The sequence below is a fragment of the Electrophorus electricus genome, chromosome 7 (assembly GCF_041902795.1).
Source record: "Electrophorus electricus isolate QZ-2024a chromosome 7, ASM4190279v1, whole genome shotgun sequence".
Lineage (NCBI taxonomy): Eukaryota > Metazoa > Chordata > Actinopteri > Gymnotiformes > Gymnotidae > Electrophorus > Electrophorus electricus.
In genome coordinates, this window is record NC_137503.1 from 31,811,031 (window position 1) to 31,835,010 (window position 23,980).

Below are 23,980 nucleotides of genomic sequence, written 5' to 3' on the forward strand. Positions count from 1 at the left end.
CATGAACATGCACACATACACACATCTATTTTATAAGATATCTATTTTATTTATTTGACTAATATAGAAGAATTTTATGTATATACAGTATCACCCAATGCATTTTAAGGAATTTAATCAGGAATTAGCAGATTTTAAAATGTTAAACAAAAGCATGATATAAAAAAAAATTAAAAGCATTAATAAAAGTCATACACTGAATAAAACTAATTGTAATGCAGATTAAATGACATATAGTAAAACAAAATAAAGTAAAAATATAATACAAATTTTACATATATGATGATGCTAAATAAAATCTAAAGAAAAACTAATGAAAATATTAGTTATAGATGCTTTATTAATTACAGTGTTATTCTAATTTACTTGTAGATTTACCAACATCTTTTTCTTTGTACAGCATTCTCCTGTAATCTTTTTTGCAGCAGAGAAGAAGTTAATCTTATCAGCATCTACTCAGCAGCGCATCGTTTCTACTTGTTTCTGTGAAGATGAACATGTGCCGATTAAAGTGTGTGTGTTCTATCTCACCAGCATGTGTGCAAGAGAAAGTGGAAGCATGTGCATGTGCAAGCCTGTGATAAATGACCTTGCGAGGCACATCTGGGATTTATCAGTCCTACTGGGGCATTTTTCCTCCAGTGCTGCATCCCTCGCTCCTGTCGTTTATAATCCTGCAATCCTCTTTCCTTCACTCAGCAGCGGCTACCCTACCTGTACTCTTACTCCCCTTAAAAAAGCAACACAAAAAAACCCAAACAAAAAAACTAGATCTTGGAGGAAGTGTACAAATCTCCAGCTGGACACTTGCCATACCTCAGGATACCTGCCCCTCCATCCTGCTTCTCCCTCCAGGGAGGTCTGGAGGTCTGTCCCTGGAGGTCTTCTTGTATCATCAGAGAAGTCCAAATTCAGCACCATCCAGTGACGAAAGACTCAAGGTTGTGATCTTTACTAGCCAGCCTGAATCACAACTTAAACAGTCTCAAAGGGGCTTTGGATTACCCTAAAGCTCAAAGAGCACATAGAATATAAGTGAAGACTATTAAGGGTTTCATTGATGGCAATGAAGGAACAGACCAACTGAGAAGCTAAAATGAACTCTGTCAGAAGATGATTTTCTTTATATTTACATTTGCTGTAAGAACAATTCACTGGTCATTCAAGCAAAATGAAATGATTAAGAAACAAGGCAGAGCGTCAAAGATGGACTGGACTCTCTTGCAACAGCCTCACTAATGGTTCTTTCATTGTTTCCATCGCTCTTCGAAAAGTCCCTCAGGAGTGAGAAGAAGACAGTACTGACAGACCTCCAGCTGAAGCATTCCTGTTTTTACTGACATTTAAACATAGTAGTTTATCTTTGCTATTTGATAAGGCTTTCATTTTCATAGTCAAAATGGACCAAGCCAACTACATATATATAAAATAATTATTTTAGAAGTCTCACTCTCTCCCTGTGTGTGCATACGTGTGTGTGTGTGTGTGTGTGTGTGTGTGTGTGTGTGTGTGTGTGCGCACGTGTGCTGCATAAAGTGCAAACATTCTGTTGTAAAATAAAAGTTCTACAATTTAAAACTATTCTATAATATAGTTCATTAAAATTGAGTACTGGCAGCCCATAAAGACATTGGGTGATAAAACCGACTGGTTCCAGTTTTATCATGTGCTTTTTTTTTTTGATGATAAAGCAACATCATCATTTCACTTGGCCAAGTATTTCTCTCTCCCAGGAGCACGCTTTCTCAAGGCTTTCTGCTTTAGTAATCAGCCTTTTGTTTAGCATGTGGAAATATTCCGGGCTTGGGCACTAAACCATTTCACCAAAGACCTGCAAGGTTTGCTTGTTTCTGTTTTATATCTTTGGGTATCATATGACAAGATGGACAGTGATGACAGCACGACTCTTTGTAAATCATTAGGATTTGTTTATTTCAGATGTTTGCTTTCTAATCTCTTGGAACAGACCCAAGCCATTTTTTGCTAACATAAAGTCACAAAGGTTACAGGTAATCTTGATGTAGTTTAAGGTCACTGCCCTTTGGCCTAATGATATCTCACGAGAGTCATAAAAAACACCATTAAGCAGAGATTTGTATTATTTTTGCACTATTTATTTCAGGAGGAGGTTGTTTATGGTCGTTATTCTGTTAAATTCAGGTCAGGTATGTGAAGACGTCCTCCGTCTCTGTGAAACCAACAGAGGTCAAGACAGGCAAAGACGCGAATATCCAGATGTTTTCACTTCCTGGTCGGGGGGACCGGAATAACCAGAATAGCCGGAAACCACTCAGCATACATTCCCACTTGAACGTTTCGTTTCAGGCAGCGACAAGCGTCGGAATTTCACCGGTCATCAGACTTTAAACCGAAGTACACGGTACCTTCAAGGACGAGGCAGTACAGGTACATGTGTGTACACGCACGCACACACCGCAGCTGGTCGGTGTTAGCTCGAGTTACTATAGTAACCCGGTAATATAAGATAACTAGGATAGCTATGCTACAAACACTGCGCTGTAGGTTAGCCAGCAGCGGCGTTAGGTCTGCTCCTTACCCGTCTGTCTTCTGTCTGTGTCTGTGTCTGTGGCAGTAATCCCGGCCAGCTGCTCAGATCTAGCCTGTGTCTGAGGTGAGTTAGCTTAGCTTATCTTAGCTTATCTTAGCTCAGCTAACGTCGAACCGGCGGACGGACCGCGGCCATTAGGGAACAGCACCACTGCAGCGGTGTTCGCGGTGGTCCTGACATTACACAGTTAAAGCCAGACGGGGAGGTGAGGTGTCTAATCCCTCTACAACATCGTATAATCGGCACAGCCCGCTTTAGCCCAGCTCCCTAACGCTAGCTAAAATCGCTGGCTAGCCTACGTTGTCTAACATAACGGCTGACATAATAGTCTAATAGGCTAACATAACAGTCTGAACATTCCCCGACATGTTTTGGTGTGAGGGGTGGATTGTATTTCACAGGCCGTGGATTCATCTACACACGTCCATCTGACCGACACAGTCATCGATTAGATCAGGACTTCAGCTCCATACGTTTGAATGGGGTCATGCCACGAATTTCTGCAGTGGGTTAAAGTTTTGGCCTTTAGTGGTTTCCATTGTCCAGGCTGATTTTCCTGTCACCAGAAGAGCCCCCATCCCCATGTCAGTTTCCATAGTGTTTAATGTCACCACATTAGATATTTTTTTTCCAAATGCTGCTGGAAAATTCTAATCATACTTTTTGTAGCTCTGGCAGTGTGTTTCTGGTCATAGCAGAGTCCTGTCTGGTGCTTGCCCCTTCCTCCCTCTCTCTCTCTCTCTCTCTCTCTCTCTCTCCCTCTCTCTCTCTCTCTCTCTCTCTCTCCCTCTCTCTCTCTCTCTCTCTCTCTCTCTCTCTCTCTCTCTCCGACATACTTTTCTTAAATTCCTGTTTTTCTCTTCTCTCATATTTCTTTTAACAAATTTTCTCCCCCTTTCTCTTGCTCTCCTCATCTCTGTTATTTATCTACTTGACTCCCAGTCTCTCTCTCTCTCTCTCGCTCTCTCTCTCTCTCTCTCTCTCTCTCTCTCTCTCTCTCTCTGTCTCCCCCGCTCTTTGCTGATTTCTGGAACGTTCCACCATTCTTGTGGCTGGGGAGGGCCTGGTTTCCGACTGCTTTTCCAGCGCAGACAGCAGAGTCTTGGAGAGGACAGTGGACTCAATGGTACCAAACCCCTCCACTGAATTTGGGCTGAGAGGGTGGGGGTATTTTATTGGGAAATGTCTTCTGTGGCGCTTCACATACTATAGGCCTGGTAGTTATACCTCATCTCTCCTTGATTCAGATGGTTTTCCAAGAACAAGAAGTAAGTTATGTATCTTGCACATACTAGACTATATATGGGAGCTGTGTTCTAGTGGTTAGTACGATAATATAGTAGTGTTTAAGCGATGGCAAACACACCTGTGGAATTTGATGTAGGTATTTATTTCTGTTACAAGGATGGCTTTATATTACAGTTCGAGTCCTGCCTCCTAAAAACTGACCAACCAAATGACTGTGATAGACAGTTGTTGGTGGTCCCATATAGAACTCTTAAAGCTATAACATCTGTTCTTACATGAAAGTCTTGTGTAACAACAAAAACATGGTACGGTGCATATGTGCACGCGAGAGTAATTTGCTCTTCAACGACACTGCAGTTTAAACCTATATATGTGTGGAATGGTTTTCACATTAGTCTGTAAGTGCCATTACAGAGCAAGTAAACGACTGTTTGATGTTCTTTAAAACTGGAGCTAGGTGCTTTAACTAGGTGCTGGTAGATTTGGCACCCGTACCTAAGCAGTAACAGGTAAGCGGGCAGTTAAAGCAGAGCACCGTGACACAAGATGTCCAGATCTAGGCCTTCTCTTGGGTGCTTGCTTGGGTGAAGTCAGTCAGTTCTCCTGTGATCCTACAGAGGGAGCCAGAGAGGGAGGAGCAGCCTGACGCCAGCATGCCTCCCAAGTTCAAGCGGCACCTGAATGACGACGAGGTCACTGGTTCCGTGCGCAGCGAGAGGGTAAGGCGCCGCATACCCGGGTAACCCTTGCATGAGCATAGAGATCCTAAAGGCTCTCTTCCTCTAAACCTTGGTATATCCAATATGAAACTTCAAAGTGTTAGTAAAGTGTCCTGGAACCCTTCTGAGGGTCAGGGGGTGGAATTTTTAAAAACGACCCAATTTTTTTTCAGTTTGTTTCACACACCATAAATGTGATGAGACTAGTGTGTTGGAGAAGGTCCACATGGAACTGTTTATGTTAACTGACAAACAAGTGAAACGGAATGAAAGTGTCCTTTAAATGCTTACAAATGCCGGATCCATTTTTAATGCCTAAGTGTAACCGGAAATTAGCACGGATGACGCTTATTTGCGGGAGGCGCTGAAACAGGAGGGGCACAGAATAACCGTTTGATCATGCCGAGCGCGGCCGCAGATGTGTGACGGGGCCGGGCCAACAGAGCGCCTGTGTATCGTTACAGCACCTCATCACTGCGGGCTCCGCCCCTGTTTCCTGTGTGCTGGGTGGACACGGGCGATGCTAGAGGGATGCGTGGCTCTCCTCCGTGCTCCGCCCCGCTCCGAGTCATGGGGCTTCGGTTGCGTAACGGACACTCGCACGTGAGCGCTGGCTCTCCATGCCCCTGCTTGTTGTTCTCTTCTGCCCTCTTTCCCTGTAATCGGCTTCGTAATCAGCTCGTCCGTGCTTTTGACCTGCGCCGGCCAGCCTCTGCTTTCATTCTGATTCTGTGTGTTTTCCCTGTTTTTCCCTGCATTCCTTTTTCCGTTTCACTCCCGCTGTCCGCCGCCGGAGCGTTCAGAATCCACCTCTCTTTATAGTCATGGATTGAGAGCCTTCACTCACATGCTTGTTACGAAATCTGCGTGACAGACCTCTTTGTAGTTAGCAGGCTGCCACTAAATGATGACTTTAGAGTCATTAGAGAGAGACGAAGAGAAACAGATGGTGAATAGTAGATAAGACGGTGGGTATCGATGGAGAAAGTTAAAGAAATGACCGTTGTCGTCTGGGTATCGGATTGGCTGTGGTCACACAATCACTTGTTTTCTTTCTTTGGTGTGTCACCACAGATCGTTGGTGAGCTCTAATGCTAGATAAGTTAAATGCGTCTCACTGATTGGATGTCATGAAACGCTTGCGTAGAAACCCAGACACGGCGCTGTTCTCATCTCATCGTCTGAATAACCACAGACTGAGACCTCTCTCAGGTGATATTGTTGATTTTATTTATTTATTTGTTTGTTTTTTCTTTTCTTTTTTACTCCATTCCATAATGGGAAAGGTTGTCCTGTTTCTGAACCCAGCCCATTTTACTAGGAAACCCAGCGGTGTCCTGTGCTTCTCCAGGCCCATGCGAACACGGAGCAGCCTGGGCGCAGTTACGTTGTTCTGTAAGATTATCTGGATGTCCGGACACCCCAGACAGCTTTTGATACCCTGTGCAATTAGTCCCCATACAGCACGTGTTTATCACGGCAGTACAAGTGAAACGTGGTTAAAGATAATGTTGGTTAAATGTGAACCAGATGTTTTAAGCCTCCTGAAAAAAACGAGTTGCTGAGTGCCAGAACACAAACAGACCCTTGCAAAACAAATGGCCCATAGAAGCAGTGTTTGCACATGAGTCTTGGGACAGCGTCTGTAACTGGTGTTCTCATGCGCAGGCTGGCCACGATGGCGTGCAGCAAGCTGGAGACAGCAGAAGGCCGTTAACCTATCTTACTCCCACTTGGACTCTCATCAAACAGAGAGCGAGACCCAAACACACTCTGATCTAGTGCAACTTGGTCTGACCTCTGACTTCTTATGTTCACAGAGGAATCTTCTGGAGGAAGACTCTGATGAAGAGGAAGACTTCTTCTTGTGAGTTTATGCGAGCGTGTGTGCATCCAGCATTCATAACAAATTTTCAATTTCATGGAATAAAGCTTTCCTAAGAAAACTGAGTTTGCTTTCTGAAGTGCTGTATTTGTGTTTGCTTGTAGAAGAGGACCGACTGGGGCCAGATTTGGTCCACAGAATGACAAAGTTAGACAGTAAGTAGCTATATTATTAGTCAGTGTTTATATTATTATTATTAGTTGTTGTTGTTACAGTTACAGCTGAGGCATGATTTCTCTGAAATGTAGAATGGGAGTAAGCAGAGAGTGGTTTCGTGGTGAATGGATGACGGACGGAGTGCATTAACGGACTAACATCATTTCACATAGTTTGACTGACGTGTAGAGACCACAAGCACACAGGATTCGGAAGGGGACTGGCAGTCCAATGGGAGCGTCTTTCCTTCTGCTTGTCCCTTTACGCTAAGCCCTGGTCTCCTTCCATAACTCCTCACAAAGAAAAATAAGCACACGAGCAAACAAACTGCCAGTTTTGACAGAAAGAAAGACTGAGGGCATCATCACTGGGTTTCCAAAACAATAATGTTTGCAAATGAAAATTAATAATTGAAAACACTGCGCAGAGCGAGCACATTTGGACCCTGCTCTGAGCTGGCAGTGCTGAAGTTTGGCGTGTGGTGAGCACTTAGTTTTGGGTTTGGACCTCATCTGTGAGCTCCAGTAATTCGGCCCTGGGCCCGAGGGCCACACCGGGCCCAGTGCAGCCAGTCAGACCGCAAGGTGCTTGTGTGTGAGCCACTGAGATGCTTCGTCACGCCGGATCAAAAGTCAAACGCTGATGAAAATTGTTGAGTTCAGCGTGAGAAACACACGGTCACCCAGAGCTGCACGCCAGAGGGAGACGGGCAGGGCAGGGCAGAGCAGAGCTGCCACTGGTGTGCCAGGGTGGTGTGCACTGTTCTGTGGAAGAGGTAGGAGGTGCTCACTCGGCACAGGTGAGTGGGCACAGGTGAATGGGCACTACGGACATGCCTGCACAGGCGGCCTGGTAGTAGTTCATTCCCAGCTTAGCCAAGACTGCTACAGACGTGTGTGTGTGTGTGTGTGCGCGTGTGCGTGTGCGCGCGTTTCCTGTTATGGATGGTCATGTGGGTGGTGGTGGTGTATCGTGTACGGGAACAGTAGTTCTATTTGGTGGTCTTGTGGAACCCCTTCTCACTTGCTCCTCAAGCTAAGATCCCTTTGATCTGAGGATAGAGTTGACCACAGGCCAGCCAGGGTCATAGCACAGCTAGTCTTGTTTAAAGCAGCAGAGGGTTAATCCAATTATTAGAAACAAAGGGGTTATTTTGAGAAGTTTAAGGGGAAAACTGTTAACAAAGCTTGCACACGTTTTTCCTTCTTTTTCAGGGTGCAGTCTCAGGTTGATGAGGTCATCGATGTGATGCAAGAGAACATCTCGAAGGTGATTGAACGTGGAGAGCGTCTGGATGACCTGCAGGACAAATCTGGTGAGACATGTAATCCATCAACACACAGATGATGTGTGTACACACACACACAGCGCCTGTTTGAGTTCTCAGCACCGACCTCTGTTCAGCTTGCAGACTCACAGGACAGAAACAAATGGCGTCTAAACGGCGTCCCTCATTCTCTCCTCCTGAAACCAGGGCCACAGTTATGTTAGACAATGGTTCAGATTAGTGTTCATCCAAGTGAACTTCCTCTCAGATCAGTATCTAGACGAGTGAACTTCCTCTCAGATCAGTATATTGGCTCTGTGAGACATCTGTGATTTGAGTAGGCGTTTTGCAGCAATCCCCTCAATTTGTAGATTAGTGAACATTTAGGAGTGTTTAAAGTGTCCCAATCAAAGAGGCTGTTGTGTATGAGGACATGGGAGTCAAGGCAATAAGAGTCCAGGTCAGGCCTTGTGTACAGGGCTTGTTTGAAAGAGCAAGGATATAGTGGACGTTTGCAGACAGTTTTATGTTTGCTGACAGTCGTGTGAAGCAACATCTATGCTCCTCCTTTTGTTTTTTGGCCTGCCTACCTGCGTCTCAACAGCTCACATCTCTCTCTGGCCCCTTACACACACTCCTCTCTCTAGCAATCTTTCTACGCAACCAGGCACTGTGGGAATGGTGTCCGGCTGTACTCTGGCTGATGGGCATTCCTTTGCCTGCCTTTGGTGGCTGGGTGGAGGTTTGGGGTGCACACTGACCATAAGGGTGAAGAGAGCCAGCCTCACCGTGGAGAGACGTTATTCCTATTACCGAAGGCTTTGGAAGGTTGCTGCAACCTTTTTCCCGGAGCAGTTTCCTGGAAGTCCAGCGCAGGCCTGAAACCTGTTTTCACGTTTGAAAATCCTGAAAGCATAACTCCTTGGATGTATGTTACGTAATTCTGTCCCCCGTGTGCAAATGCGCACATGTGGCCCAGGAGATGGAGAGTAGAGGGTGTTCGTGGAGTGCTGATGACTCCTTCTTCTTTCCTGTTATGTGACTTCCAGAGAGCTTGTCGGACAACGCGTCCGCGTTTAGCAGTCGTGCCAAGCAGCTTCACAGGAGGATGTGGTGGAGAGACATGAAGGTGAGTCCTCCAGTCTTCCAGAGGCCCTGTGGCCATGCCTCTGTTGTAAAGTCCCAAACAATAATCATTATTATTTCAAGTATTAATTAAAAACGAATGATGACCGTAGGACTCGCATCACATTTCTAGATCTCAGCATCTAAGAAGCCACTCTTTAAAACAAAAAGCATTTTGAGCACGTATTCCCTCAGTGATTGAGAAGCAGAAGTAACTTAACTCGCTCTTGGCTGAAGAGCTCAAAGATCCTGATCTGTGAGATGGGGTCAGATGGCGTCGGCGCGTGTCTGGCCTGTCTGTAACGCTGTGCTTTCTTTTGCTCCTCAGTTGAAGATGATCGTGGCACTGGTGGTCGTCATACTGCTGCTCATTATCATTAGTATGTATGGGTCTGAACCTCACACGAACAGCTGCATGCCTTTTTATAGACAGATAAATACCCAATGTAGTGTTTTAATGTTTGTTATACCTGTATTGTTTTATTGTTATTAGCATGAATTAAAAAGAATTTTCTCTCTTCCTCCAGTCCCAGTGATACTGCGGTATCGCTAGTCTCTAGCGGGGAGGTTGGAGGTTCAGCATGTTCTTCCTCCCTCCTCCCTCCCTCCTCCTCCTCCTCTCTGTCATTCCTCCACACCAGAAGAGGGCGCTGCAGGCCCACTGTATGAACCTGCTCAAGCTTCAGGGTACCATCATCACACAGGGGCAGTGAAACGTGTGTGCGTGCGTGTTTGTGCAAATGTTACGTTTACTCATCCTGCACAGCGCCAGCGGCCCATGTGAAGCAGTTACCATGGCGATTGGTGAGATGAGTCCTGTTGCGCAGTGTTTTGTTTTCGTACTGCTCACATGCACATACTCTAGCTACACGGTAGCCTCTTCATGCAGTCTTTGTACATTGTATATACACTTATTATGATAACTACATGTTTGTTTGTTTTTTATTTAAGATGGGTCAAATCTAGAACCAGTCTTTAATCAGGTTTTGGTATATTCCTCTCCGTGTGACTAACCAGAGTTCAAACCGTCCTACTGATGAGCAAAAGAGTGCCAGCACCTGGTCTACTCTGGTGTGGTCCCACAGTTCAGTATAATCGCTAAGTGAACTTTGTGAGGGTACAGGCCACCATGCAGGATATGATTTAACTCTACTGTGGCTGTGATCTCATCCTCATTTGGCCTCATTTCATTAGATTGTGAAACAAGATATTAGTCTTTCAGGTTCCTATATAGGAAAAAGTTTTAAATGTTTGCTGCTATTACCATTTTCTCTGAAAAGGAAGTGCTTTTCGTTTACTTATGTACAAACTTAAACTATCATGGTTAACTGTGCTGAGTTGTACTCTTTTGGATTTAATAGTTCATTAAAGCCTTTTCTTTTAAAGATTCTTTTTTTCGAAACAGTTCTTATGAAGTGTGGTAATTTTGCGAGCTCACTTTGTGACTCAGTGTTTTTATTACCCAGGTTCAGGTGTAGGGCCTTTGAAACGTGAATACTCTGAATGGGTTTTACTGTTGCAGCACGAACTGAGGGGGAACTGTGGAAGCAGTATTGATGGAAGTGCCAGCTTGGCGTTTGCACATAGTAAAGCATTTTATTATGGCTTATTTTTGTCTTTTAAGAAAAAAATAATTGTTGAACAGGTAGTCAGATTTGTTTGGCCTCGGGAGAGAGTAAATTTAAGTTGTTTATGGTTTGATCCATTATGAACAAGAATGCCAACATCGCCAGATCTGTAAATTTGTATCATGTTGTATTGCTTTACTGATATTACCATTATTTTGTATTTAATCTATATGTAAATATCCACTCCTCAAAGAAGGTAACAATGGAATTGCATTGGCAGACTGTGAAATACTTTTGCGTTTTGAAATAAAGTGATTTTAAAGCAAATTTGTTTGGAAGCGTCTCAGAAACACACAGGCTGATAACATCCATTGAGTGGTTATTCTTGTTCTGATTAATTTTCCAGGGTTGTGGGGGGAGGTGCCTCTTTTAGAGTGTTTTCCCCAATGCTAATGTATAATGTATAGTAATGTATAATCCCAGGCCACCATTAAAACGCTTTGATTCAGTTTTCATTTTTTGAAACCTTTCCCTCCATGCCTTTTTTCTTCCTGCTCTTTAAGCTGCTCTCTCTGCCAGTGACAGTGCGTGGTTGGGTAAGCTGCTTCCTGCAGGTCCACAGCACCGGGCTAATTCATCTAATGCTAACACATGTTGCACACACTCCAGTAATAAGCAGTCCATTTGTAGTGAGAGATTTTTCTCCAAATGTAGTACGTAAAATCTACTCAGTTTATCTTATACAATGTCATGCTTCATATTGTTTTATTTTTCCATGTCTGTAACTTATGTTAACTGCCCTCCATAAATTTGACATGAAACAAGCTCCTTGGAGACACAGCTGGACCCGCTTAAGTGGATGGGTTTAGCAGAGCAGAGCCAAACACTGCTGCTATGGGCCGTGTGGCGTTCCATGTCGTGATGTCCACAGGGAGACGGCACTTTAGGCATTCTGTAGTGAGTTCAGTGGTTAGTGTTTCAGAGTGCTTCGAGATGCTCCATGGGGATGCATGGGTGCTGGTTTGAAAACTTCCTGTGGACATCACGCACAGTGCAGTAGATCTCTCAGCTATGTTTTTGATGGAGAGGGAAGGAATAGGTTTAAATACAAATGAATATAAGTGAGTCATAAGAGTGTTTTTAAAAAAGCAGAGTGAGTTTATCTTGCACAATAGCACTAAATGAAGGTGCAGTGTTTAAGGCAAGTTTATTTGTGTAACACTTTTCATATACAGCAGCAATTCAAAGTACATCACATAAGATATAGAAGAACAATAAAGCTTATTACATACCAAGATCTATGACCTCAGGAATGTTGAGAATAATAAAACATTACAAATACAATTTATTAAAGTTAAAATGAACTAAAGATAATTTAAAGAATGAAAGAAATAATGAGATTAAACCTGAATTAAAATAAATATGATTAATAGAAATATAAAGTGCAGTGCTACAGAATCTGGGGAAGCAGTGTTGAACTGATCTCATTGAAGTCCTTAAGATGACAAAATGCTGATTTCGTAACTGATTCGATATGCCTGCTAAAACAGACCAGAGTTTATTAGTACCCCCTTTTTCCCTAGATTTCAGGATTTTCAAGTCCAAAAAGGCAGCAAGTCTGCACCTCTCATTGCTGTTGCCAAATATAATGATCTCTGTTTTATATTTAGTCAATTGAAGGTTTTGGGCCAATTCAGTTAGTGACATGCTCAAGACACTTACAAAGAAATACATTATACATTGAATAAGAGCGGACCAAGAATTGAACCCTGGGGAACACCACAAGTTACACCACAAGTAACTCTTTCAGACTTTTTTTCTATTTTGACAAAGTCATTTCTGCCTTACAGGTACAAAGTGAACCAGTTTAGGACCGTTCCTGAGAGTCCAACCCACTTCAAGTCTACCCCTGAGAATGTCATGGTCTAATGTATCACAGGTTGCACTGTAGGTGGAGCAATAATAAAACTGATAGTCTGTATTTAAATGAATGTCATTAATTACCTTAATTAGAGCACTTAGTACTGTTTAGGCTGAAATCCTGACTGAAACTTTTCTAGACAGCTATTTGAGGATAGAAAACAACTAAGTTGCTTGAAAACGATTTTCCTAATAAAGGGTGGATTTAAATTGTCTCTGTAATTGCTTAACTTCTAGTTGCTTCCAGATTTTTCTTTTTAAATAGAGGCCTGATAAGAGTAAGGTGTTCGCTATCTGAAGTATGTCAGTTGCTGTTGAATGAACCATTCTTTAAGAAGATAATCAGTCAGGCATCAAGGTAACAATTAAAATTTAATTGTTATTAGGACTAAACCGGGACATTTTCATTCTAATCACTTGTCTGATGTTGAGAATTTTAGTGCTAATAAAGGATGCAAATTCATTACATTACATCAGGGGCCATTTGTGTTCGCAAGTTTGTTGTCAACCATTGCTAAGAGCATTTTGCTATTAATGTTAATGCTGGAAAAAGGATTATCTTGCTTTGCATTTTGCAGTCATGCATCAACAGCCTGGGCTGGCTTTTATGGTGGTGTGCACATTTTGCTCATGAAATAGAGCTGCTGTACCTTCACCTTTCTGGCTGGCGTAAGTTACATTTATAAAGGTGAAATATGGCAGTGCTGACTTAGTTAATATGGTTCCGGCATGTTTCATTTAAAAGCATAAAATCAAATTTTAACTAATAAAATAATTATTTAAATGAGATGTGTTTGTGAGTGATTTCATGTTGAGAACTTAGTAACGCTAACTTAGAAAGTGCTTTGCTCTAAAAGCTGTGGCTCACATCTTACACACTGCAGGTTGAACACATTTACAGTATCTGACTCCTTGTTTTTTCTGTTTTTGCTAAACCCTGGAATGGGAGAGATTACAGGCATGCTGGGTATGAGCTTTTGAAAATGTTCTCCTGACGTCATCACTGTAGCAGTGGGGAACTGAAGATGGGTGGGTGGGGCTCCTGCTGGTGATGGGGTAGCGTGCGGAGCCGCCTCTCCAATGGTTAAGGGTCTGGTCCCTTCCTTTGAGCTACGGGGGATGGACGAGCTTGATGCTTCTTAGGGGAAGGTCTGGGGAACAGAAGTGGAGATGGGGCAGTAGATAAGGGTGTAGGAGGAGCTGGGCTGCACCGGAGGGCTGGCCGACGGGGAGAGCTACAGCCTCGTCCCAGTTGGCACCAACCTCGCCGGTGTTTGTGGGAGGTTCGGGTGGAGCGAGATGGAAGTCGGTGTAGGACAGTGTAAAGTCCTTACGGGGTTATGGTGTCCCCGGAAGCTGATCAGGCTGGTCGTCAGCGTGGCTTTCGTCCAAGGTTTGTAGCTCTGCCAGGGCACCCACAGTGGGGAGACGATGAGGTGGCTCATGTTAGACTTTAGGTGTTTGTGCCAGTACGTGGCCCATAATGGGATTGGATCAGTTGTGCACTGAGAAAATTAAATTGCCTGTCAGAGTTTTGGTAGCGCTCTTGTTCACGTGCAGTCCATCTCATCTAAAAAAATTGATCGCTTCCGAAAAACAGGTTGAAGCTGTCAACAAAGTTCAGGCTGTTTGACCTGTAGCTTTTCTGTAGCTAAGTGTTTAATCCAAGTAGCCTTGAGAATATATGTGTTCTCAATGCAGGCAGAACTCAGGAGGAAACAGGGCAGATGTAATAGGGTTGTTTTCTGGTCTGGTAAGGACCAAACAGCTCGATATCTGGCTAGGTTGCAACAGCCAGTACATTCCCTCAGAGTTGAGTCACGTAACCAATAAAGGGACTTTCTTTCTCGTCAGTTACGTAAATCATGGCCGTTGCTCTCCAGGTGCGTGAGCAGACTGTGAACCCTGACAAAAGCGAGCCAGGTGAATGACGGCTTCTTCACAGTCACACCTGTAGAACCAAGATTGCAACGCTTTCATAGCACAGATGCAAGGTGGAGGTACGGTGCTGGGAATTTGCCATCGCTGACGCTCAGACAGGTGACTGCACAAAGATCTGACAGAGGAGAACGGGGAGGGTACATGAACCACGAGAGTGGAATTCAGCTTCGTCGTCTTCACCATGATCATAGCTCTTTTGCTCAAGTTCAAAAGAAAATCTGAGGAAAACATTACATAACATCCCAGAACTTTAGCAAGAAACAAAAGACCTCTGTGTGCACGTCTCTCTCTCTCTCTAACACACACCCACACATTCTTGTGCCTCTCCTTTTTAGCCTCATTTTGGGAAAAAAATTCATGCCATTTAACATCTTTGAGTTGTTGACTGCACTCCCACTCACACGCACCCGTCTGGGAACCAAGGTGAAATGCTGCCGGCACGACTGCTGAGGTTTATTCCACCTGCCGAAAACAGTAACAGTACGTAGGAATACTGCGGAATGTTTCTGTCTGGAAAACTGAGCAGTAATAAAATGCATTTAGTTCTTTGAAGCTGAGCGATTTAGAGGAGTAGTATATTTCTTATGTGCATACACAAGTTTGCTAAGTGGTATGATTCATACAGTACAGATACAGTACAGAGGAAAGGGCGACACTTGTCACTGACAAGTTCATTTCATATATGACATGCTGAGTTAGCACTCCATCCATCCATATAAACTGATGGTACAGTCACTTGTGGGCTGCAGTGTACATGTGAAATGGATGGTCAGGACAGAGTCCAGGATTTGTTCTCAAACAATTGTGTTTGTATGGCGTCTGCTGATATTTGCTGGTGTTTTCAGAGCGAATGTTAACACGTCTTCATCGGTGGAGCTGCAGGGGATACAGGACATGAAGGAGCATAGGTGAGAGATGATTAGATTCTTGCACTGAATGGCACAACACACACACACACACACACACACACACACACAAAAGGGCCTTGTAAAGCTCCTCTCTCCTCTCTTCCAGCTTCTGTCCTGGAGCTAGTTTTGGGGGTCTGGAAACCCAAATGGTGGTAGATGAGTGACAAGGTCAGGGGTCAGATGTGAAGGCGTCTGGGTTGTGTAGCAAAAGGTCAGAGGCATCACAGGAGAAAGGTCATAGGTTAAAGGAACAAGTACAAATTTCTGTTAAGAAGAAATATTGAAATAATTTTTTCTTTCAGCAAACAGGAACAAAAAAATACCCCAAAACATAAGCATAGTATGAAATATTTTCTACTTGAGTGCATTGCAGGTAAATAAAAAATTTGTCTATACAGCTTTGTTTATAGTTTGAAATTCTTTCAAAGACACATACAGTATCTCATTATGAATGATTCAGCTACAGAATGCCATTTCTGTGCAGGCTCTAAATATGAGAAAATGATAATGACACCTTTTCCATACCACGTTCACATTAAATAACCACAGAGAGGATACAAACTGCTGAAACAATGCCTACCACCACAGATGCAACACATCTGCAAAAGAATCGATTAGAATTTAGCCTGAAACTCCACGCCTGCGTCACATTCCATCCGTCTACGTCTGTTGGAGGGGGCAAGGGTAACTCTATCCATCTGTGCCCCCCCAAGCAGCCTCTGTCTAAGGTGTCCTAGTGCAACCCCCTACCACAGCCCTAACCTCCACCCCTAGCCTCCACCCTACCCTCCACCCCACCCTCCACCCCTCCCGCTGAAGGATCAGTGGGAGGCCGATCGGACCACAAATACCCGCGGCGCCAGAATTAGAAAGCAGGCGTGAGCCCACCGGAATATGCCCTGCCCTCATACACGGACGCATGCACGTTCATGTGGTGGAACAATGCCCACGACACATCGGACATGTCAGGTAACAGCGCGAACTACTGGAACGAGGTGAAGTTTTGCGCAAGGTCACACCGTCTCTGGAGACGCAGTCGTCTGGTTAGCTTACTTCCGAGTGGAACACATCCAGCTGCAATAGTTGGATGTTTCTGGAATTGATTCTCTTTAACAGATTAAGTAGGTTAATGTAGCATTGAAATCTTCCAGGGTTATCAAAAACATATATTGCAATGTCTGATCATTTAAAAGACAATACTCAGTGTACCCTGAGCAAATAAATAATTTGTCTCCCTCTTTCTTGCTTGCTTGGAATTTCGCTGGTACCTACAAAACGTCACACTAACACAGCAAAACAAACCCATGCACCACACCGACACCCACGTGCTCAGAGAAACTCTCCAAGACGCAGGGAAGAAAAACAACCATGATGGAATATTCCTGCCGTTTGAGGCAAGACCGCCCCCCCAACCCCCCCCCCCCCCCACACACACACACACACACACACACACACACCTCCCACCTTTCCTCCTCTTCTCAGGCTGTATAAATAACCCTGCCTGGGGTGCCCTGAGTCAGACAACCTGCCTCTAGACCTGAAAACACAAACACAACGGAGATCTCAGCCAAGGACGGCTCACTGAATGCCACGCTGCTCTATCGGCAGCTACTGGTGGAGAGCAGGATCAGTAAGTCAGTGCGAGAGGGTAAGAGAGGAGAGAGGCGAAGCAGAAAGTGAGCAGCAAGTAGGTCATCAGTGTTCTGTTTCCCTAACAGGTTGTGTGAGCCTGTGGCAGACTAGTGGCGGTGTTGCACGTGGAACAAGGGATCAGAAAGAAGAGAAAGAGTGCAGAAGAAAACGAGGGAACGTCCCGGCGTAACAGCGAAAAAGGGGCAAGACGTGTACTGTCGTGCTGCGGCTGTCTGTGGTCCACCTCGCCATGTGGGTCTTGGCTGTGGTGTGGTTCTCTGGGGTGCTCATAAGGGCCGAGGCACAGGGCACCGCCAGCTTCTGGAGAGGGAACGACCGAAGCGGGCGCTGCCAGTACAGCTTCACTGTGGACAGCCCCACGGAGGCCAGCTGCCCCTTGCCAGGCTCCAGCCCGGAGGTGGAAGCCCTGAAATCCCGGCTGGCTCTGCTGGAGGTGCTGGTGGCCCACCTGGCCGGGGGCGAGACGGGGCCAGGCCCGGCACCGAGGCTCCAGGAGGCCTACACCCAGGCGTTGAGCGAGAAGACCCAGCTGCAGAGGGAGAAGGACAGGCTGGGCCAGCGGGTGGAGGAGCTCCAGCGGAGGGTGGAGGAGCTCCAGCAGGAGGCTGAGAGGCTGAGGAGCAGACCCTGTGCACAGCCTCCGCCCCCCAGCACGCCGCTGTATGACAACAGGCCCAGCCCAGCTGGTGGCAGTGGTGGTGAGTATGCTCCGCCTCTCCTTCTACAGGTTAGATGTTCTGGTTTCTTCTTTGTGAGTTAACAGAGCCCAGAGCTTGGGCAGCTCTAAACACGTTTGTGGAATCAATATCAGGGCCTGACGGAGCTTCGTTTGCAGTGTCTGAGGCAACTGTAGGAGTGATGTGAGCTCTAAACCGTGGCGGGTCCGAGCATAGGTGTGAGCCCAGAGGTAGCCAATGTCTGTGTTTGTGTGCACCAAACCAATGCACCAAAAGAGCCAGTAGAGGTGTGTTTCCAGTGACTGCCTTTTGTTTAGCTGACATAGAAATAAGCTGCTTGAAGGGAAATTATATAAAAATTATGTACCAGTTATGTACCAAAACATCAAACTATAACTCCTGATCAAGGAGGTAGCTTCACTAAGGTCTTAGATTCAATTCACAAAGGCGTATACATTAATGTCAAACATTTAAGTTTGATAACTATGTAAGTCGTTCTCAAAGAGAGCATTTTCCAAATGCGATAACAATAAATAATCAAGGGGATGAAAACAGCTTGAAAGAAAAAAGTCTGAAAAAGAAGAGTTTCAGAATAATTTTCATACTGGTAAACTTCCAGTTCTGAGACAGGACTTTGAAGTCCGCCCAGTTTTCTGCTGATAATACCGACTCATTTACCAGCAAGATAGGTGCTGCCCTCAAACTCGTACCTGACTGGTATCATAAATCACCCCCAGAGAGGAGCCGCTGGTCACAGAGGACGTCCTGCCTCAAACCAGTAGGGAGCAGGATTGGATAGAGTTTCACTCAGAGGAAACCCTGTCCGTTAACTACATAACTGCCTGTTACGGTTTATGAGAGGCAGGGGGAGAGAGAATGTGCCGGGTTTTAGGTTCATTACCAGTGAACGTTGGTGAACCTGCGTGCGATTCATGGCAGACATGGTTGAGAGGTTTAGGGCCAGTAAAACACGAGAGCTCACCAAAGCCTCTGTGTCAGTAGCACTATGTTCTATGGGTGCCGTGAGCAGCTAACTGATCCTTACTGCTGAAAGCTCTCGTAGGGAGCAATGAGGTTGACCCGGCTTTGGCATATTAACATGTCTTCATTCAAAAATAGATCTCCAAAGTTTACACAACACGCCCACACTCTCCCCTTGTGCAGGCATCTATGGTCCTGCACACAGGCTGCTGAACTATATGGCCATCATCCCAGCCTCCTCTGCACCAAATCCCACTCCGCTCCCATGTAGGCGTCCCCTACCCCTACTTTCTTCTTCTGCGTGCCGTTGTTCCTGCGTTCCAATCCTGTGTTCCGTTCTTTCCTCACACCGACACCTGTCCGGGGGGGGGGGGGGGGGGGCGGCCATTCCACACACTCTGCCATGTGGAGAAGAGATCACAGCGTGCAGCTGGAATGGATGAAACCGGCAAATGAGCCGAGGGATCCGCAGAAGACTGCAGAGCCCTTCTGTCCAGGGATCAGACGCTCTCTTCCCAAACAGATCATCTTTTTTTACTGCATTTGGCTTCCTAATTGAGCATGACATGATGGTACCCAGGCATCACACAGGATAACAGGAACTTGTCAGCTATCAAAACAAGGATCTACCCAGGGGCGAAATCTCATTGCTCATTGGAGCACATGCCTGTAGAGTCTCTGTAGTACATAAACATGGTTACCATGTCACCTTGTGTATAGAACACTCTCTGAATATGATATTACATGGGTGTAAGAAGGATGATTCATTCCAAAGAAATTTGGTCAAGCAGGATGCGGACTTACTGCTAGGACTGCAGAGTCTTTCTAATCAACGTCCTGGGTCACTTATGATTCTTTTGATCCATGTACTCAAAGGCTGTTTCAAGAGTGTTTAAGGAGTAAAGATTTTCCTATCACGGCCTGACTCAAACTCAAATCTAAAAAATATTTTGTCTATCTACACTGGAAGCAAAAATAAATAAACAAACAAAACAATAATAATAATAATAATGAAGATCAACTTTCATTATGGGCAGAACAGCTGTCTTGTCTACGCTTGTTAAAGTTGAGAGTGATAAAAGCAGACACGCAGCAGATCAAAGGCTTCAAGGGTATAGACATAAAAACAGTTTGTATGATGACTCTGCCCTCCTGTTGCCCTGGGGAGTTCTTGACCTCTATATCCTTCACACGCCATAAGGTTCAGGGTGATACAAACCAAGGTCTGGAACAGTGTCCATCGGTTTAGCTTTGCACATGTCTGTCTGCCACAGGGTTCGGTGGGAAAGCAAGACAACAGGTCCAGTTACAGGTAACCAAATCCAACACTAGCTGCTATTACACAAATCCAACTTTGTAGTAGATGATTAATGTTTTTTAGTGGTATAAAAGCCCCTCCCTTTGAGAGTCTGAGCAACCAATAACCTTCTCATACCTATGAATCTAGCCAATCAAACAGCTCCCAGGCATTAACAGCAAACTCTGTTACCAAGGTCCATTAGTAAATTTCGTAAACACTTTCCCACAGTCTAGCTTAGTTAAGACAATGGGAAAGGCAGCAGTTTGGCCTTGGCGCTGTAAACATGGAAAATGCTCCGACACAAAGCCAGACAGGCAGCAGGAAGATGTCGATTTGTCTTCATGTGTAGGGTTATTGAAGTCCAACGATGCCTCGTGTCCCTGCAGGACGAGTGAATGTGTGTGGATGGGAGTGCAAGCAGATTCCGTAACAGCTGGTAATCCACTCAGTGCCGTGTTTATCCTCCCGTCAGACTCCGGCTTGTAATTAATCTCCAGCTCACTCATCTTTACGGACAACCTCCTACAAATGTGCAGAGGATCAATATTTTCAGGCAGCTCCTTTTCTGTGAGACAGGCCACGTTATGTACAGAAAGTGGTATGGACAAGATGTTGGCATGAAAAATCAGTTGGCATGGGGATAGAGAACAGTAACTTATCTCCATATGGAAACGTGACATCATCTACTCTTTAGGCACTGCACTCTCTCATCTCTCATCAAGACCAGGCAGGACACCAGGAGACACAAGCAGCCTGAGGGGTAAATACACACACACACATACCTGTATTTAAGTGTGCTATTGCAGGATTTGGCTGCAAACAGTTGTCATTATTATATACTGATGGCTCTCTGTGTGTTGAGAGTCGTGAATGCCGAGTACCATAACACTACCTTAACAAGAACAACCTCCGAGTACGAATACGGAACCCACTGCTTGCCCTTCCCGTCTGTGCATGGTCTCGCCTGTCATAGGACTCACTCTCTCTCTTCTCACCCTCCTCTGCTCTCTCCTAGACCCCTCCTGGCACAGTGGCAGTCCGGGCTACCAGGAGTTGAAGGCTGAAGTTGCTAAGATACCTGCTCCAAGCCCAGAGGATGCTGACGATACTAAAGGTGAAAGAGGCCACCTCTCTTTTTGGCTTTCTTTGCACACACCTTGTGAGCCTCAAAAGCAGCGAGGAGTGCATTTAAGATACACCACGCCACGTATATCCCAGCACCGGCGCTGTCTGGTTTGCTCAGGCGCCCTTGGTAAAGGCCCAGGTCTCCCTCATATGCCCCAGAAACAATACAGCAGACATTAGTTTCCATCCCTCCGATGGCAACACCAAAACAAACGCAGCTATTTTTTAACCAGCATGCATGGAGCCTGAACAATCCAGCTTATAAAAGGGCTTGGAGTATGTTTAGTAAGGCGCCACAAAGGTAACACAGATCATTTCATAAGGTCATGTTGCAAAACAAACACTGGGAACTTGGGGGATTTTCCCCTCCAAGTCCTCTCAAATCCTGCCAAAAGATCTCTACCATGAATTTCAGGCCATAGCTAGCCCTCATCTCCATGTCAGAGTATTTTGGGAAAGGGTAAGTACACCCCTGATCATTTGCACAAGTGAGAATGCTAGCAGAATGCCGCCATCTCTTCAGTCAACATGAATCATAGTTTTGGTTACATGAATTGCACTTTCATCCTTTCTCATTTTGGCCTGGGGTCTGGTTGTGGCACTTACCTCACAACTTGTGTGGTTTCAGTGTAACTTAAGGGTCCACCTCAGGTTTCCCTCAAAACTGTCACATCGGCAGTCTGTAAAAAAATATCCAAACTGGCCTCCATTTGGGTGCCTGGTGGCCTAGATGCCATTAAGGGACGAAAATAATACTGAATACCGATGGAAGATGATGATCCCCGGCTCCTCTCTGGTGTGTCTGCCCCCCCCCAGGCTGTGGAGAGCTGCTGTCGGTGGGCGAGCCCTTCACCCACCGCAAGACTGACACCATCTCAGGCAAGTACGGCGTGTGGATGCAGGACCCCGAGGCCGTGTCCCCATACGGCCCCGGCATGGTGTGGCGCATCGACACGGTTGGCAACGAGGTGCGGCAGATCTTCGGCTACGAGGACCTGCAGCAGTTGTCTCGGGGTTTCCCCACGAAAGTGCTGCTCCTGCCTGAAGCCGTAGAGAGCACAGGCGCCGCCATGTTCCGTGGCTCCCTCTACTACCAGCGGCGCCGCAGCCGCACGCTGCTCCGCTACGATCTGGCCTCGGAGAGCGTGGCGGCCCGCCGCGACCTCCCGCACGCCGGCTTCCACGGCCAATTCCCCTACTCGTGGGGCGGCTACACGGACATTGACTTCGCGGTGGATGAGCAGGGTCTCTGGGTCATCTACAGTACCAACAAAGCCAGGGGGGCCATCGTGATCTCCCTGCTGGATCACCACAACCTGGAGGTGAAGAGGAGTTGGGAGACCAACATCCGCAAGACCACGGTAGCCAACGCGTTTATGATCTGTGGCAGGCTGTACACAGTGGCCAGTTACTCCTCGCTCAACACCACCGTCAACTACAGCTTTGACACAGCAACCGGCGTAAGCAAGGCGGTTGCCATTCCGTTCAAAAATAGGCATCGTTACAACAGCATGATTGATTACAACCCAGGTCAGAGGAAGCTCTTTGCCTGGGATAACCACCACCTCGTGTCCTACGACGTGCGGCTGGGCAAACCACAGTGAGGCGGTACATAGTGAAGATGGTTATAGAGGCATCATGGAGGGGCAGACAGGTCACAAACTGCAAAAAAAAGAGGATGTATTGGCTTTGCCATTAATAGCGCACCTACAGCTCTCACTGATGTAAACATGTCATACTGAGAAGCATCAAGATATATCACCATTAATCAATCAAGAAGACCAGGTAAATACAGGTAAATGCCTGTCAAGCTCAAATATAGAATAGAACGCAGGAAACTTAGAAGCACCTCTTACCTCTGAAGTATATTCAAGCTCCCAAAATCAGATACGCTTCTGATCTGGTTTGCCCAGAACATACCAATACAGTCACACGATGTTGCTCTGGTGTCCTATAGCCTAGCTAAGGATCTTTTTTGCTTCCACAGCTGGCCTGTCAACATTGCTCCTGTTGAATCAGTTCTTCTTTGAAATAGTTGTTTAAATGTATAGTGCACAGGTCTTTGACCAGCATATTGTAGAACTGGTGAGAAACAATTTGCTCCTTTTCCTGATCTTGGCAGAGTTCATGCAGGGTCACTTTCAGAAGGCCGTATTTTGAATGGGAGTTTTATGTATACCTTGTAGTGGCGTGGCCCACTGTATGTTTTGAACAGAGAAATTATTTTTCTACCTTTCCTTGTCAATGGCATCTAATGTGTTTTTCTGTACAGCACTGAAAAGGGGAGGAAACTACATTCAGCAGACCAATACTGAACTATAGTACTTCCCCCAGACGTAAACACAAGCAGCTAATTTCTGTATGTATTAAAAGGTGTCTAATGCACCTCACACCAGCTTGCTTTAGGTTATAGAAGCTCCCAAGAAGTTCACAAGTCAACACGGTATAGTACTCGGTCATTCATTTCTGAACTCATAAAAACTGAATAAAAGAGGAAATATTGAATAATGTATATGCCTTTTTTGCTTCTCCACCTCAACTCATTTCATCTTGGAAAAGAGAAAAAAACCCCCCACAAATTTTCATTTTTTTAACAGCATATTATTTTATTAGTTCTGTAACCAAACCAGAGAATGTAAATAAGACCTTACATATTTTAATACAGCGATTTAAACCCCTGTACAAGTAAAACAAAACAAAAATCATCGCCCTCTCCATCCCATCCTCTTGCAAGTTTCTCATTTACGAGGCCCACACTGCAACACCTGCATATCTACACCCCTCCTATTGCCATAGCAACCTGACAGGAATGGACTGGAGAGAGTAAAGGCCCAGCTGATTGAGGCCTGTGGTCATCACAACAGAAATTAAGTCCTTTATGCTCCTGAACTACAGTTCAATGAAATTTTCCTCATTTCTTCCGGCCCCTTTACACTCG

General features: G+C 45.3%; 2 protein-coding genes across 9 annotated transcripts; both read left to right on the plus strand.

Annotated features, from left to right (window-relative positions):
* The first annotated feature begins 2,128 nt into the window (after positions 1–2,128).
* vamp4 (vesicle-associated membrane protein 4) lies at positions 2,129–11,062 on the plus strand. 6 transcript variants are annotated; one of them, XM_081718282.1, is made up of 9 exons: positions 2,129–2,406; positions 2,594–2,774; positions 4,435–4,536; positions 6,357–6,403; positions 6,526–6,576; positions 7,792–7,892; positions 8,894–8,973; positions 9,298–9,349; positions 9,497–11,062. In XM_081718282.1, the coding sequence occupies exons 3-9, from the start codon at positions 4,471–4,473 to the stop codon at positions 9,520–9,522; spliced, it is 423 nt and encodes a 140-aa protein (XP_081574408.1). In that variant the 5' UTR covers positions 2,129–2,406; positions 2,594–2,774; positions 4,435–4,470; the 3' UTR covers positions 9,523–11,062. The 6 variants fall into 6 exon arrangements, with proteins under 6 accessions (XP_081574408.1, XP_081574407.1, XP_026881814.1 ...); XM_081718281.1 differs by lacking the exon at positions 2,594–2,774 and adding an exon at positions 3,512–3,695 and having other exon boundaries at positions 2,130–2,406; XM_027026013.3 differs by lacking the exon at positions 2,594–2,774 and adding an exon at positions 3,656–3,695 and having other exon boundaries at positions 2,130–2,406.
* Positions 11,063–16,794: 5,732 nt separating this feature from the next.
* myoc (myocilin) lies at positions 16,795–23,552 on the plus strand. Of its 3 annotated transcripts, XM_027026008.3 has the most exons (5): positions 16,795–16,936; positions 17,025–17,657; positions 20,612–20,677; positions 20,933–21,031; positions 21,859–23,552. In XM_027026008.3, exons 2-5 carry the CDS (start codon positions 17,189–17,191, stop codon positions 22,644–22,646), a joined length of 1,422 nt encoding a protein of 473 aa, XP_026881809.2. In that variant the 5' UTR covers positions 16,795–16,936; positions 17,025–17,188; the 3' UTR covers positions 22,647–23,552. The 3 variants fall into 3 exon arrangements, with proteins under 3 accessions (XP_026881809.2, XP_026881810.2, XP_081573190.1); XM_081717064.1 differs by having other exon boundaries at positions 16,808–17,657; XM_027026009.3 differs by lacking the exon at positions 20,612–20,677 and having other exon boundaries at positions 16,807–17,657.
* The last annotated feature ends 428 nt before the right edge of the window (positions 23,553–23,980 follow it).

Coding starts and splice junctions, on each gene's coding strand:
- vamp4 (XM_027026011.3), top strand. CDS start 3,817: ATGGTTTTCCAAGAACAAGAA. Junction 6,577..7,791: donor CAGAATGACAAAGTTAGACA/GTAAGTAGCTAT, acceptor CTTCTTTTTCAG/GGTGCAGTCTCAGGTTGATG. Junction 8,974..9,297: donor TGTGGTGGAGAGACATGAAG/GTGAGTCCTCCA, acceptor TTTGCTCCTCAG/TTGAAGATGATCGTGGCACT.
- myoc (XM_027026008.3), top strand. CDS start 17,189: ATGTGGGTCTTGGCTGTGGTGTGGTTCTCTGGGGTGCTCATAAGGGCC. Junction 17,658..20,611: donor CCCAGCTGGTGGCAGTGGTG/GTGAGTATGCTC, acceptor TCTACTCTTTAG/GCACTGCACTCTCTCATCTC. Junction 20,678..20,932: donor AGACACAAGCAGCCTGAGGG/GTAAATACACAC, acceptor GCTCTCTCCTAG/ACCCCTCCTGGCACAGTGGC.